The sequence below is a fragment of the Molothrus ater genome, chromosome 17, assembly GCF_012460135.2.
Source record: "Molothrus ater isolate BHLD 08-10-18 breed brown headed cowbird chromosome 17, BPBGC_Mater_1.1, whole genome shotgun sequence".
Taxonomy (NCBI): Eukaryota; Metazoa; Chordata; class Aves; order Passeriformes; family Icteridae; genus Molothrus; species Molothrus ater.
In genome coordinates, this window is record NC_050494.2 from 7,429,627 (window position 1) to 7,445,268 (window position 15,642).

At 51.3% G+C, this 15,642-nt stretch overlaps 1 protein-coding gene across 1 annotated transcript; it reads right to left on the reverse strand.

Moving 5' to 3' along the window:
* Window positions 1-984: 984 nt before the first annotated feature.
* TTI1 (TELO2 interacting protein 1) lies at window positions 985-15,564 on the reverse strand. Its single transcript, XM_036395507.2, has 7 exons — window positions 13,203-15,564; window positions 12,514-12,711; window positions 11,596-11,738; window positions 10,642-10,782; window positions 9,038-9,242; window positions 8,283-8,370; window positions 985-2,417 (listed from the first exon to the last, which is right to left on the reverse strand). The coding sequence occupies exons 1-7, from the start codon at window positions 15,481-15,483 to the stop codon at window positions 2,186-2,188; spliced, it is 3,288 nt and encodes a 1,095-aa protein (XP_036251400.1). The 5' UTR covers window positions 15,484-15,564; the 3' UTR covers window positions 985-2,185.
* Between the last annotated feature and the right edge of the window lie 78 nt (window positions 15,565-15,642).

The window sequence follows — 15,642 nt, forward strand, 5'->3', positions numbered from 1 at the left end:
TGGAGGAGGAGGCTGGACACTCCTTTCTTTGCTCTCTGATCCCAGAGAGGGTGGCTGGAGTGGGGGGAGCTGGGGCTCCCCACCCCAGAGTGTTGGGGGCTGTTTGGTGGAGGGGAAAGCCCGGGGCTTGTGAAGGGGCTGAGCTTAAAATGCAAATCACTGCTGGGGAGGAACCAGCCTCATGAAAATGCCATTTCCACACAGTCCCTCTCCCAGCCATTATCCTGCCTCAGACAAAAGCAATTTACTCAGCCTCCAATAAAGCAAGGGCGATAACGAAGCTGAGAGGAGCTGACCGACAGGCAGGACAGCCTCTCCTGCCACCAGCACCCACCTGCTGCCTGGGGCTGTGGGGAAAGTCTCTGGACAGCACTGTGAATCACAGGCTCTGGGTGAGGGTGTCTCAGTGCAGCCAGCTGTGCCAGAGCCCTGCCTGGGTGATGTGCTTGGGCACTGATGGGACGATGCTGCCCTTGAATCCCATGCCTGGCCTGCAGGATGGCAAGCCTTGGCACGGACAGGGTGGATCCTTGGAGTCCCCACCACAGCACAGTGGAGCAGAGCGAGGCTGGATGCAGCATCTGCACCTAATGGATGAGTTTTGTCAAGTGCTACAACAACCCAGGAAGCTGCACCAGCCCCAAGGGCACTTGGAAACCAAAGACAGTATTTCACCTCCCTGCCTGCCCTGTCAGAGCAGCTCTGAAGGCTCCTTTGTATAGAACCCAACCAGCGTTAAGCACTGAACAGATATTAAAAAAAGAGTAAAGCTGACCTGCAGCCCTGTCCTACTGGATAAAAAGCCACTGACTTGTGTTTTCCCTGGAGAAGCAAAGAGGAGGAAAGCCTGAATAAAACCAGGGACACAAGGGGAGGTAACTTCAGCTGAGGGATGTGGCAGCAGAAGCAGTGCCCTTGGGCCCATCAACAGAGACTTGTTGTGGATGTTCACCCAGGATCTCAACAGTGATGCACAAAGCCTGCTCCATGTCACAATCTATTTATTGCTTTGGTTTTTGTATTTCTGAGCTTGCTTCCAAATTTAGTCAGGATCTGCCCTTTTGCTTCACTTGCATAGATGTTCCCCCAGTGTCAGGAGGCAGCCTGCTCCCAGGAGCTGCTCAGGGATCCGGGAGCAGCTGAGCAAAGCTGTGCCTGGGACAATCTCTGCAGCAAGAGCCTGGGGATGTGGGAGCTGGAGATCAGGGGAGAGGCCCCTCAGCAGGGGGAGTGAGCTGACCCCAAAGACAAGTCATCCTCTGCCCACTGGACCATGCTGTCCCTACCCTGACAAACCATGGCACTGCTGGGGTGCCACAGTGCTCACAGGCCCTGTCACCACTGGCACTGCCTGACCACGGACAGACACAGAGGCTGTACTGGGGCACAGGCAGGTACTTCATCCACTTCTCCTTGGGGTGAGGGTTAGAAATGGCCTGAGAACCGTGATCTGGGCATGGGAGAAGTTGTAAATCCCTCCCAGGTGTAAATCAGGGCTGGCTGATTCTCTACAAAACCTCACAGAGAGTGAGAAAGAGAACAGAGCATGTTTGGCCACCTCCATCTGGTCTCAGCAAACTGCAGCTGTGAGGAGCCCTGCTGCCTCTGAGAGGACACACTGTTCTTGATAGTAACACAGGTGAGGAATTTATTGGAAATGCACTTTAACTTCTGAGATTAACTGCTTTTAAAGAGAACAGGTTTATAGTGCACCCCAAACAAGATTCTCTTCCTGGGAAGGGTAAAGGCCAGAAAAAGCTTTGCTTTGAGTTGTCAGTCACTGTCCAGCTGAGAATGGGGGGAGGGATCATCACAGCTGTGAAGAGATCAGAGAGGGGTGGGGGGTGCTAAAGGGGCACCCCCAAGGATGAAGGGTTAGGAAGTCATTTCTGGATGATAACTCACTCTTCATACTGAAGAATTTGGAATAGATGTGCCATTTTCTCTGCATATGGTGCTGGCCAGGCACAAGTCAGGAGGAGCTGGGGTCATGTACCGACCTCATCCTCAAACAACCCTTCAAAAAATAAACTCTCTGCCACAGGGACAGTGTCTCAGCCAGTGCCCCAGAGTGGGCAGCCCGTCCTTTGCCCCTGAACCATTTGGGTCCTCAGCGATGGTGTTCTCCCAGGTGAGCTCCATCCTGGTGGTTCCTCTTTCCCATGCCAGCTGCTGTGCAGGTCTGTCAGGAAGGAGCCGCCTCCTGTGTGCAGGTGCTGGGAGCTGTGCCCTCCTGCTGCTGCAGCCTCTGGAGCAGGAGCAGCACGTTGTCCGTGAGCTCGTTGCGCGGCCGCCCCATCCCGCCGAGCTTCAGGGGCTGCAGGCTGGCGTGGGGAGGCTCGCAGGGGGGGCAGCACTCCTCGCTCAGGAGCAGCCAGGTGCTGTCAGGGTCCACGTGCATCAAGTGCAGGAAAACACTATGGAGAACAGTAGGAAGAGAAGAAAGAAGAATAAGGACAAAGCCTTGTGGTTGGCACCCAACGGGGTTATTAAGAGCTAAGGAAAGCTTTGATGCTGTTGGCAACCTCTGGCAGCTGCACAAATTCTGCTCTTTACAGAGGGCAGTGCAGTGGCCCCTGTGCCCAAAAAAGCAGCTCTGTGTCTCACAGCTACTGGCACGTGGGAGAAAAATATTTATGATACCACACAGTCACTTATGGATATCAAACAAGCAGCTGGTGCAGGACTGACCCAGGCTTGGTGCTGGCACTGTGGGAGCTGCTGCTGGCACAAGCACAAACCTGCCTGTCCCACGTGCTGGGGAGGTGACTGTGGGTGACTGCATGTGCTGTGCATATCTGGGATCTTTTGGACAACAGCTCCTGCAGAGACCTTGGGAGAAGCTGTCTGTGTTATTCACCACCGTCTCTGGTTTTCAGGAGTGAAGGAGTTAACCCATCTGGGCTTCTCTACCTTTCCAGAGGTGGCAAACCCAAGAGTATTTGGGGATACCTGCCCAGGCTCCCCCAAGGGAAGCAAAATGTTGTATTTGAGGGCTTTTTGCTTGAGTGAGATCTCCCACCATCCCAAGTCCTTATGAGCTGCCTCCAAATTTTTGTCACCTTTCACAAAGCAGGATTTAAAACGAAAACCAAACACAATCTTCATTAACAACACAATGAAGGAAAAGAGGAATCGCAACTTCCTCTGCAGATTTACTGCTGTGTTGATGGTTTTCACTTTGCATTTCCATACCTCAGTAAGATGGGATTTGCCTTTCCAGCATGCCCTTCACACAGGGCTCCAGCTGTGAGCTGCTGGGACACAGCTGCTGCTGAAGAGCAGGAAGCTCAAGGAGTGAAAGAGCAAATGCTGATTTGCGTGACCTACACTTACGCACCCCCTCCTGCCAGTTCTCCCTGCAGCAGCCTTTGGGCTTAGCTAGGTCTGTGTCAGGGTTTAAAGCACAGAAGGTGTACAAGGCTTAACTGGTATTAAACTCTCTGGCTGTGCCATGAACAAAATTAGACTGGAATTTGCAAGGCCTCTTCCTGAATGGTGCTGAGTGCTCTGTGAGTACCAAAGGCACTCATCATTCACCATACCTATGGTACAGTTTTCCAAGACCCCAGTAAAGCCCAGCCATGCATCTTCAGGTCTCTAGTTTTCAGTGAAATCATGGAGCTGTGAGGAGAACAGCTGCCAGCTCAGGTAATGGGAAGAGAAATCAAGTAAGTCTGTCTCTGCTCCCCCAAGAAGAACAGGACTGAACTCTCTCTCTAAAAGCAAAGATCACTTGCTAAAAAAGCCACACAAAATCCAGATCTGATTGCTGTCCAAATTTCTCTTGGAAGAGCTTTCATCCCTAAAGTGAGGTTGCTTCCAATGTAAAGCAGGAGAAATCCCTTTGAGAAGCTCTCTGAAAAGGGAGTGCAGTGCCATGGGTAAAGTGAAAGAGCACAGAAATGAGATGAAGGTAGGAGAGAGCTCCCTCTCCTTTTCACAATAACCCTGTGGATGTGACTCGTTACTCATGCACAGCCAAAGCTGTTGCTTTTGCCTCTCTGCCATGAACACCTCACCTGTCCCTCAGTGCAGGTCTCTGAACAGCAAGAGGGGAGAAGTCACCACTGAAGCTGTTGGCAGTGTCCCCTCCCAAAGGTGCTGGCAGTGCCTATCTGCCTGCTCCAGAGGAACCAGTGGGAATGTGCTCCACAGTGATAGCTGGGCTTGGCAACAGCTGCCTCAGCAACACGACCTTTTTCTGTGGATTGGCCAGATGCAGGTGAGCTCACAGGACTCCTCACTCCCCTGGCTTTGTTCCTGCACCTCTGCTGACTGGAAGGGGAGGACTGGCCCACTCAGTGCCAGCCCAAGCAGGGGCTGGCAGGGGCAGGGTATGGAGCTCTCCCTGCTGCCATCCTGGCTCCAGCTCTGCAGACACTGCCCTGCCCGTGCCCTCAGCCTGGCTGTGACAGCAGGAGCCCTCAGCTCTGTGTGCCAGCAAACACCAACTCCCAGTGCTTCCACCCAGTTTTCAATGGGCAGCTGCAGAGATAATCCTTGCTCCTTATGGCTGGGATGGGAGCAGGCAAGGGCAATGAGTTGCTGTGAAGTGAACATGGGAAGAGGGGATATTGTGCAGCAGGCTGCTGATCCCCAGCACACACACAGCTGTAGCTCTTACACTCACAGCCACAGACACTCTGCTCTCCAACCTCTTCCCAATCAGCTGCTCCAGGGAGAGCGACCCTCAGAGATTATCCAGACCCTGGAGCACTCACTGCCTCTGGTGCCCATAATGGTTTGGGGCTGTTATTATCCCTGATAGCCTGGAGTGCTCTGCAGCCTAAAGAACAACTTGACTTTTACATTTTCAAACTAACTCTGGGGTAGTTTCCAAGCAACCTGTTTCCATAGCAAAGAATCCTGGGGTTAATCCAAGTTTGTTTTCTGTTGTTGCCTTTTTCTTTTTTTTATTTTTTCTTAAATACCACTTTATTGAATTTTGCCTTGAGCAGGTGGCTGTTCTGGCATGCTTCGATCCAGCCTGGGAGTGACAGCTGACAATGAATACCCAACAAACCCCACAAGCAAACCAGAAGAGGTAAGCTCCATAATCAACTTTGGTATGAAAAAAGCTCCCCAAATAGCTCATATTTGTCCCAAGTGTGCTAAATTTCTTCTACTAGCATAGAGCAATTTGGCTATTCTATTGCCTTGTCTTTGCCCAAACTCCAAGCAAAGCCATGGCACAGTGAGCAGACTGGCAGAAGGACAAGGCTTCCTGGCTTTCCATCCCTGCTGGCTGTTTAACTGGATACAGCCCACCACAGGCCTTGGTAAGAACTGAGGAAATTATTTCAGCATCTTAGGGGAAAAAAAAGAAAGTCATTCCTATCCAGACTGCTGACTGAAAGGTCATGGGCTGCAAACATTTAGTAGGAATTAAGTAAATTTCAAAACAGTCACTTCAAACTGAAAGAACAGAAAACTACTTGTCAGTTTTGACAAGGGCCAGTGACAATTTCCTAATCTCTTTTCCTTCAAGGTTTTATTCTCTGAAGTGAAAAGCTTGTCAGGGATGATGCAACTTCACAAATTGACGAGAAGCTCGTATTTACATACAGTGACTTTCAGTTTCCACCATCTCCCCTGGCCTTGTTCCCAGAGGTGGGGCCCCACACGCCCCTCCTTGCTCAAGTCTTTCTGGGCACTTCCCCACCCTTGCACAGGCTCATCTTCTTCAATGATGGCAAAGACATTTCTAGTGCTCCTTGCCATTCCCAAACTCTTCTTCAGTAGGTTTGGTCCCTTTGGTGATTTTGCATTTGGGTTTTTTTTTTTGTTGTTTGGTTTTTTAAAAAGCTTTGGATAATACTCTCCTGGAATACTCTCAGCAGTCATCTTCTAGTAAAACCTATTGTTATTGTCCCATTTTCTCTTCCTCAGAGGTGATGGAGTTCTTTTTTTCCCAGCATCTATTTTTGCCTGTTGAGTATTGCATGAAACTGCAGTTACAAAAATCACTTACTCCCACTGCTTCATCTAATAAAGCTACAGGGTCCCATAAATGGGATTAATCAGACTCCTTGGGGCATGATAACATCCCTGGATGATAGCCAAACTCCCTTTTTCCTTTTTTTTTTTTTTTTTGTGTGGCTCAAGCACCTTGGCCAAAACTTCCTGCTCAGCCCTCTGCATGCCTACAGAATCCTCACACAGTCAGTGTATGATTTTTGGAGCTACAGCTGACTTTGCAAGTCCTGACCTTGCTCTTGACAGGTCACAACCCATCAGTTGAATAAGAACCCTAAGAGCTGAGCAAAGGCCAGTTAGTATAAATCACCATGGCAAGCTGATTCCAAACATCCTTTTACCTCCTATGATTTCTGCAGTGATAAAGCTGAGTTATGTGACGTACGCTGGCGCTCAGACTGGGGCTAAGATTAGTTCTGGTCTATCTGTTTTTAGAAGCATTTAAAATGCAGAATTTCTCATGTATCAGGCTGATAACACTGCCCTTGCTTAGATGGAAAGGCCCTTATGTGTGACAGCCTGTGTCAGTTTGCAGGATTACTTTCAGGCACACGGAGAGCAAGAAGAGCCAGAACTTGGAGGAATGTGGTGGTTCAGCAGCTGGAGAACAGAAATGGAAGAATGGCTGAGAAGTGATTCTTATCCTGATAGAGGAGCTGATTATTATGGTCCAAACTAATTTTGACTTTTCCAGGCTGAAACCTCATATCAGGGAAATACAGTTAAAGTGAGTGTGATACAATGAACTCTGGTACATTCAGGCTTCAAGACCAGGGATCACACAGGGCTAAACTGAAAAAATTAAACCCAAAAGAAACCTCCGAATGCTGCCATGTCTGTAGTGTCAGGCCAGGCATGATGCATGCCTCAGTGCATACATGTGTCTGGTCAATGGAGTTAAACAGGAGACAGCAAGGGCTTTTATGAGCAGCTTGGTTCACATATGTGATGTACGGTGCGTCAAAAGCATGGGGGGAGGAGCAAAACATATGGCATTTTCCCCTTAAAATCTAATAAAAGTAACACACAAGAGAAAAATGTTACTTGCCCTGAACTTTGCTGCCCTTTTGCTCTAACAAGTGAGCTCACTTCAGCATACAGCTTCCAACAGGGCTCATTTCATATTCCCCCACCCCTGCTGTTGGGGGGAAATTGCACAGCTTCTCAAGCTGCTTGGTTAATGATTTAAAAGCTTCAGATTCCAAATATCTAGATAAACCCTGGTGTTCTGCTTTTCATCCAGCATTGCTTGCACAGACTGAGGCATTATTGCAGTAAGGGGATGCACTCCCACAGCATAGAGCCCCTCTGCAGAACAAATGCTGCTGGAGCCTGCTGTGCTGCTGTGAAAGCCTCCAAGGTAAAAATAAACCTGCTCCCCTTCCGTGCAGAGATACAAACAAAGGAATGCTCCAGCTCGGGAGAGCTGAGCCTCTGAACTGCTGCCCAGCCGCACAAAGCCCTTCACACCCTGCACCCCCGGGAGCCTGGGCTTTGTCAAAGGGAACGGATGGGCTGCACTTCCCTTGCTTCCCTTTCCAGCAGCCTGCCCTGGAAATCCGAAACCGCAGAGCCTGCTGCTTTCCCCTCCCCTCGGGGGAGGGCAGGGCTGGCCACACAGGAAGGGGGCTGGCTGGTTTTCACCCCCGTCCTTCAGCAGAGGGGCTTGCTGATTTATGTCCCGTGTTCTGTACCTGGACTCGTTTCGTCTCCTGAAATTCCCAGCTTTGGTTCCAGGTGACAACATATGACAACAGTGATTTCTTATCCTGACAGCAGAACATGCTGAGCTGGATTTTGTACACCAAGCAGCAAAGTATGTCTGTCAACACTTCCTAGAGCTGGAGTGTGTTCACCTACACTGTCTTTGCTCTTTTAGACTCTCCCAGCCCCCTCAAGAGCAACGCTGGTGCCAAGACTGACAGCTTCCCAAACAAACTCTGGTCCACCTGGCAGAGCCTGGGTTGGAGCCCAGGGAAAATGGAAGGATAACAGAAGTAGATCCCCCAGCCTGCAGAAGGTATTAAGTGATAAAATACAAGGGAATGCCTGGCACATCCTCTTCCATAGCTGTCTTACCTCTGCACTTTGATGCCACCAGTGGGCTAAAAGCCTCAAGTATTTGGTTAGGAAAAAGCAAGAAGCACATCTTCCCCTCTACCCCCAAATGCACTGCAAGGTCACCTGTAATGTGACCGTGCTGGAAGGTGGAACAGGAAAGGTGCAAAAGGACTGGGATCACCATGCTCCCTCTGTCCCCCACTGTTTGTACACCCAACACACCTGCATTTAAGAGACATTACCTCTGGGCAGCTTCTTGCAGTTTCACAGGTTGCTTGGCACTGAGGTAAATCAGGCAGGCATCTGCCACTTTATTCAGGTCACTCTCGCCTGCAGAAATGGAACAGGAAAGAAGGGTAGGAGGTGACCTCCTCAGCAGCTGCTGCCTAATGGAATCAGCTCCAAATTGGCAACAGAGGCTTCAGAGCCTTTGAGCTGTCTGACCCAGAGCTCTTCTGACCTTGCCTTTTAAGCATCTTGCTGCAAAGCCAGGAAAGCAATCAAGGGCACTGAGAGGAAAAGAGCAACTAGCCAGCAAACCTTCTCCCTCATCAAAGCCAGTTCCAGAAATTTCACTTGGGGAGAATTTCAGAGTTTCATTCAACAGAAGACTGTGATGTGCTGGATTTAAAGGGTCCCCCAGAGATAAGCCCACAATAGAACCAGTGAAGCCTGCCAGAAGCCTTATCTGGGTTCCAGTTTGTCCAGTAAGAACAAAGTGTGGCCCAACAGCAATGCAGGGTCTCCGTTCTGTACCCTCTCCTCACCCACAAGTGGGATGAGCAGTCACATTTTGCATGTGGTGGGAACCTTCTCTCCCATTTGTCTCCTGGGGAGAAAGCTGCCCAGCACCTCTTTACAGAGCTCCCAAAGAGAACAGATTCAGGCTAGAGAAGATCAGGAAATCAATTCTGGGCAGCAGGAGGAGAAGTAGCAAACTGAGAGGAGACACAGTCTAGCAGAGATCCATACAGCCTGTGCTTCCTCTGGTACTCACCCATGTCCAGCTTCTCACAGAGAGAGCCCAGGCCCTGCAGCACAGCCAGCTGCAGCTTGAAGGCCAGGGTGTGGCTGTACACAGGCCCAGCTCTGGCACTCACTGGGGCCTGGCTGAGGAGGGAGCTGGTCAGCTTGGGCAGGACATCTTTGGAGAACCTCTGCCTCAGGAAGTCCCCACACGTTTGACCCAGGGTACACAGCACCTAAGAGAGACATCAGTTACAGGAGATGGTGCACACACAGGCCTGGGAGGAGCTCAGTGATCCACACCAGCCTGGGGGATTCAGACATTCACTCTCCTGGAGAATTGTTTTTGCAGGGAAGAGCACTGTGACCACACCTGCCCCAGTTTCCCCATAATGAGCAGAAGGTGAATGTTTGAGAGGCTGATTGAGCTCTGCAGTGTCACCTGGCTGGCCTCCTGGGCTGCCCTTCCCTCATTAGCACAGCAAAGGTAAGAGCAGCTCTGCATTCTTACTCAGAATTAGTGGAGGATTCTCTGATGGAAAATGCCATTAAATATGATTATATCCTTAAATCTCTTCTGTGGTGCAGACAACCCATCCTTCCAAACACGTCAGCAAGCAGAAAGGCCAAGTGGCCACAGAAAAGGGCACCCAGCACTACTGGTGTCTGCACAGATCAAACTCAAAGTGGGCAGAGAATGGCCCTAAATGCATTAAAAACAAAGGGGGATCCATGTGTCCAGAACACTGATCTCTCTTCTGGAGCTTCACTGAGCTCATGCTCTCTGTGTGGTTATGAGATGCTGGTTATGTTGTGTTTGCTTTACACTTATATGACACTTCTGGTTCTGGAATTAAGGCAGGAAGACACTTTGGGGGGAATTCATACAGCAAAACCCAAGCTGGGTGCAAATGGTAATGATAACTTGAACTTTTCAGGAGTTTATTTAGTTTTTGTACAGCAATCTCTACCTCCTTTTAGGGCAGGCACATGACAGGTATGGCTATTCTGAGACTGTAGTGCATGGCTTCTGGAATTTCAGGAATCAAAACTTTCTTTATTCACACTGAAGGATTCTAAAATGAATCTCACTCTGCCCAGCAGACAAATTCCTCTGCAATGCTGGGGCTGGCAACCTCTGGAAACATGCTTTACTGGCCAGCCTGTGAGTCAGGAGGAGAAAGGAGCCAGCTGACAAGGTCAGGAGCTCTTTAATAATATCATTATAGGGTCTACCTCTCTTCTATCTTGCCAATGCTTCAATCATGAAATGTTCCTCTATCTTCAATCCGAGACTTCCAAAGAGGATGCTGGGACTGGGTCTCCAGCAAGGCCAAGCTGCACTGTATGGTGCCCCTAACATCTGCTGAGGCTGTAGAGCTGTTTTTCTCATCCCTGCAATAACCACCAACATTTCTGCTTCCCCCAGGAACAGCATCAAGGCTTTATCTGTGGACAAGCTGCAGTGAGAGTGGCACAAACCCACCCACAGCAGAGCACGGTGACCCTATGCTCCAAACCACATTTAAACATCACTGCAGGAGCTTGGTGCTCTCTCCTGAGCTGCAGCACTGCCTGAGCCACTTCCTGAGCCCAAGCCCCAGCTGGAAATGCTGCTGGCAGTCACTGCCATACCTTGAAGGCTCTGAGCACTGCCAGAGGGTCGTCGTTAATCAGCCGGGTGACGAGAGCTGGCCAGACACGGTGAGCCATGGGAAGCAGATGGTTTCCATGAGGATGCAGCATGGTTACACAGAGCTCCAGCACGTCCAGGACCTGGGCAGGAGGGGAGGGAACAGACTCTGAGTGCTGCAGTGCCAGGCATTCAGGTGGATCCCAGCATCACAGCAGCAAGCTGGGAGGAGGGGTTGAACAGCAAAGGGTGCGGTTTTACCGCAGCAGGAACGGGGACAAGTGAACAGTGCTAGAAATCAGGCCTGCTTGGAAAGGGACAAGCACTGCAGTGACACAACCTGTGCTGGGCACAGAGTTGGGCTGGGAGCAGGGCAGGATTCCTGCCCCGATCCCACTCAGACCCCACTGCGGCTGTGGCAGCAGGATCACCTGGCAGAGCTGGGGCTGCTGGGATGAGAATCTAGGTTATGCCTCATTTTTCTGTCTCACTTTGCACTTTAAAAGGAGGCCACCTTCAAAGGGTTTTCATAATTAGAAAAAAGCCAGGCTTTTAGCCCTGCTTATCATCACCCCAGCTACTTCAAAAACATTCATCAGCCTGTGCACTGCAGCCTGAGGAAGGGGGATGGGAGGCACAGATGGGAGAAAGATGCTTCTGCTCCCTCCTCCAAAGGACAAAGCACAAGACTTAACTGTCATGAGCATCAAGGGAAAGTGTCCAATACAAAGCCACTCTTAAGATTCTGTTCCGCCTGGCTGCCATTCCTAATCCAGAGCACTCCCAAAAAACTATCTCCCTTTCTCTTGCCAGGTTTGGAGGATCTGTCCTGCTGGAGCATATGGCAGCACAAACCTGGGGATGGCAGGGAGCCCAACGTGCATGGCACACACGCTGACGAGCTACCAGCCCCTTCGTGGGCACCATCTGTCCCCTCGGAGCCGGCGATTACCGACCTTCAGCCGCACTCGGAGGCTCCCGTCAGACAGCAAGTGGATGCACCTCTCCATCACATCCTTGGCCAGCTGAGCGTGGCTTGGCATTGGAGCCTCTCCTTCTGTGTCAGAGTTGGGCTCTGGCTTAGCGAGGGGAACCTCATCTGGAAGACAAAACCATTACTGAAGCCATGAAAAAGACTTGGGAGCTCTGGGAGATCACAGATCACCCACCCACAACGACTGCAAATTCCTGAGTAAGGCCTTTGGCATTTTTTAATGTGCTTAAATATAGTTAAGCCTATGAGTTCTGTGAGTTAGTGTCAGGTGCAGTTGCGAGTGTGGGGCCAGGGAACATTCGCTTTCTTTACGGGACAATGCAGCTGGTCTGACATTTGCAGTCTCTTCTCACCGTGGACTTATTTCCCATTGATTTTTATTAAAAATGAAAAGCCTGGGTATTTAAAGATGAAGTATTTAAAGGTCAGGATTGCAGCACAGTCCAGTGAAGACTAAAAAGTTTCCTACATGAATGTCTGCAGTGCCTGCCATGGCCAAGTGAGAAGGGAGCAGTGGCATCATTAGCCAGGAGAAAACAGTACAGAGGTTCCCAAGGGAACACAAGGAAACCACATAGGATCCTGGAAAAAGGAAACTTCAGGTCCTGAACCAAAATGAACTGTTACAAGGGAAGAAAAAAAAGAGTGTGCTTGTGTCTCAGAGCTAGAGAAGTCTTGATCTGTAAACATTTGGCTCCCCCACTCAAAGAGAACAAAGTGAGAACACCCAACAGCACTTTACATGAAGCAAGGACAGCCCAAAGACGACCTGACACTGTCAGCCTGGTCCCAAGGCCCCCATGTGACAAAAGGACACCTCAGAGGTCAGAGTCTCTCTGCAAGCTGACCATACTCATCTCCAGCCACACACAGCACTGACCTGCCTCCTCTTCCTCCTCCAGGTCAGGAAGATCCCCCTCTGCAATCTTCTTCTGGCTGATGTAGTCAAGGAAGAATCGTTCCACTTCTTGACTTGTCAATGCCACCTCCTGCTGTCCCTGGGACCGAGCCCTGCTCTGGCCCTTGTCAGTCTGCCTCTGCTGGTGCTCCTGAGCGCTGGGCATTCCAAACCACTGCACTGCAAAAAAGGAACTGACATGTCACTGGGCAACCACGATCCCCTCCTGCAAGTCAGCAAGGTGCCATGGATTCCATGAGAGATGAGATGGTTCTCACACCTCATGGGATTGCACCTGACTCAGGCACCTGCTGTCACATCCCAGTCACCTCCTTGATAGTACAGGAAAGTTAAAAAGGAATACATGGTAAAAATAAAAAGAAATACATGCCATGTGGTCCTACAGAATGTTCATGGGAGCAGTGAACCCATCCTTTCTCAGCCACTAAAGGCTGTGTTCCTGTGAAAGGCTGCAGGCCAGGCAAACTGGAGAAGGAAAGCTACTGGTGATCTTTGCTTGAGTGCTGCCCCAGCAAGCAAAGCACAGTTGCCATCACACTGCAGCGCCTTGGCTACCTGGAACCTCCCATAGCAAGTGGAAAGGTCCAAGACCTTTAGTACCCTTAGTGACAGCAAGGCTGAATTACACAAAGTAAATATCATTTTGGTACCTAGAGCAGTCATGACTGAGTGGAGGACCCTGAGGAAGGTGGAAGCCTGGCTATTGTAAGTCTGATCTAGTGCAGACAGGACATCTTGGATAACATCTTCTATCAGTGGCAGCAAGCTGGCATCTGAATGCCTCAGCATCGTGTCCAGGACCTGGGATGCACGTGGCTGACAGGCCAGCTGGCGCAGATTCAGGGAAATCCCGTTCACCAGATAGTCAGAGTTCTCATTGATCAAACACCGCACTGAGTCGTAACCACAGGCCTCACATATGTCTGCCAGGGTCCCCAGTGCTGTCTCACTGATGAGCAGAGTCCTGTCACCAGCCTTCTCCAGCACAGGGTAGAGAGCTGACAGCAGCAGCAGCCGGAACTCCTTCCCGAGGACAGCAGCAAAGCAGCCAACGCCCTCCAGCTGGATGCAGATCTGCCAGATGTTGCTGTTCATGGTGCGGGTTGTGACTGGGGGCTCTGGGGACAGATGGAGAACGCTGCTGGATGTCCCTCCTGCACGGACAGCGAGTCCCAGGTGCTGCACTGACTGCTCAGGGCTGCTTTCCTCTGTGTCAATGCTAGTGACCAAATACCAGTTTGCCTGGTCCATGTACTCATCCAGAATGCACGTTATGGACCTTTTGAGATCATCCACACTCAGTGGAACTTCCCTCTCCTGCAGGAAATCCACTCCCACCCCGGCAGCTCCTGTGAGCAGCTCATTGAGGATCATGGCTGCCTGCTTTCGGTACAGGCCAGACTCACTGTACAGCCCCATGAAGTGATCCACAAGCAGGTAGAGGTTCCCATAGTAGCCAAGAACACGACACACTTGCTGAAGGAGCTGGAAAACCTTCTCCTCCGTGAAGAAGCGGAAATATTTCTTCTGGCACCTGCCCTTCTGCACACCCTGCTGCAAGGGGCCCGGTGGCCCAGAGCGCCGGGCCTCCACTATCTTCACATCTGTCACATCCAGCTCCAGAACCTGCACCAGTGCCTTGGACAGGCGCTGCAGGTGGGACACGGAGTTGAGGACAATGTTAATCTTGGGGCCCAGCAGCTTCAGGTAGCCCAGCAATAAGCTCAGTGTGGAAACCTTGCCCATATCATCCTGAGAGTTCATCAGGCGGGGAAGGGCTGTGGCAAGGGAATGGAGGTTCTCAGAGAGGACATCAGCAAGAGCCCTGCTCTGTGCCACAATCCTCTGCTCTGCAATCCCTTGCAGAACTTTGTTACACCTGCTCTGGACTTCACTGTTTTCATCATTAACTAGCCCAACCAAGGCCTTTAAGAGGTGACTGAATGAGTCCACCAGTGACTGACTGCAGTTCCTCAGTAAGTGGTGCACCAGCTCCACCAGCTCCAATCTCACCTTCCAGTGGGGGTGAACTGAAGAAGATTCAACCACCTTACACAAGAGAAGAGAGAGTTTTTCAGCAGTACTTTTAGTCCAGTCAGGTCCTCTGTGAATCATTAGTTCTGATATTCTGCTGTGTTCCACTAGCAGTTTTTCCTTACTCTTTGGGATTCTGGCTAGCTGTTTGTCAGCCATGACCAAGCCAACAATCAGATAAAAGAGTCTAATGGCAGAAACGGTGGTTTTGTGACCTTGTTTGATGTCTCCAGCAATAACTCGAGACAGAGTAATAGAAATCCCAGGCAGAAAAGAAGCAAACAAATCCCCACATTGCTGTGCCTCATCTTCATCCAGATGTCGGTGCTCCTGGCAGTCACACTGCAGAACCAGGACCTGCAAGCACTCCAAAGCAGAGATCTTGATTTGCTTTGCTTTTTCTTGCTCTGCAAGGGTCAGAAGCAAAGACACAGCAAATCCTAAGAGCGGAAGGGTGGAAGGTTGGTACAGAGACAAGATAACATCCCCATAAGCCGAATGCATCAGGGTGTGGAGTGCCTGGATCACAGCCAGCTTCAGCTCCTCGGACAGCGGGGCGGCTTTGCCCGAGCTGGGAGGGGGAGCGAGGCAGGTACAGAGCTCAGAGAAGAGCTCCTGCAGCAGCTCCTGCTTCTTCACGCACGTAGCGGCAAGCACGGAGGAGATGCACTGCACCAGGCTCTGCACCAGCCGCTCCTGCTTGGGCCCCGGCAGCCGCAGCGCGAAGCGCAGCGGGAACAGCACGTACTCCTGCAGCTCCTGCAGGGCCGCGCCGCTCACCCCGGCCAGGTGCGCCTGCAGCAGCCGCACGTTCTCCACCGTCTGCGCCCGCGTCAGCTGCACGCAGACGGGGCGCAGCGCCCCGAACGCCGCCTGCGGGGTGTCGAAAACGGCCATGCCCGGGGACCGGGGGCCGCGGGCCCTGCCCGGTGCCGGGGGGTCCCACCCGGGCCCGAGGCCGGGGCTGTGCTGGGGCCAGGCCGGGCAGCCCTGAGGGTGCCGGAAGTGACGCCGCAGTACCAGCACCACAAAGCTCCCGCGAAGCGGGACAGGCAC

Coding starts and splice junctions, on each gene's coding strand:
- TTI1 (XM_036395507.2), bottom strand. CDS start 15,483: ATGGCCGTTTTCGACACCCCGCAGGCGGCGTTCGGGGCGCTGCGCCCC. Junction 11,739..12,513: donor GGAGGAGGAAGAGGAGGCAG/GTCAGTGCTGTG, acceptor TTTGTCTTCCAG/ATGAGGTTCCCCTCGCTAAG. Junction 9,243..10,641: donor CAGTGCTCAGAGCCTTCAAG/GTATGGCAGTGA, acceptor TGTCTCTCTTAG/GTGCTGTGTACCCTGGGTCA.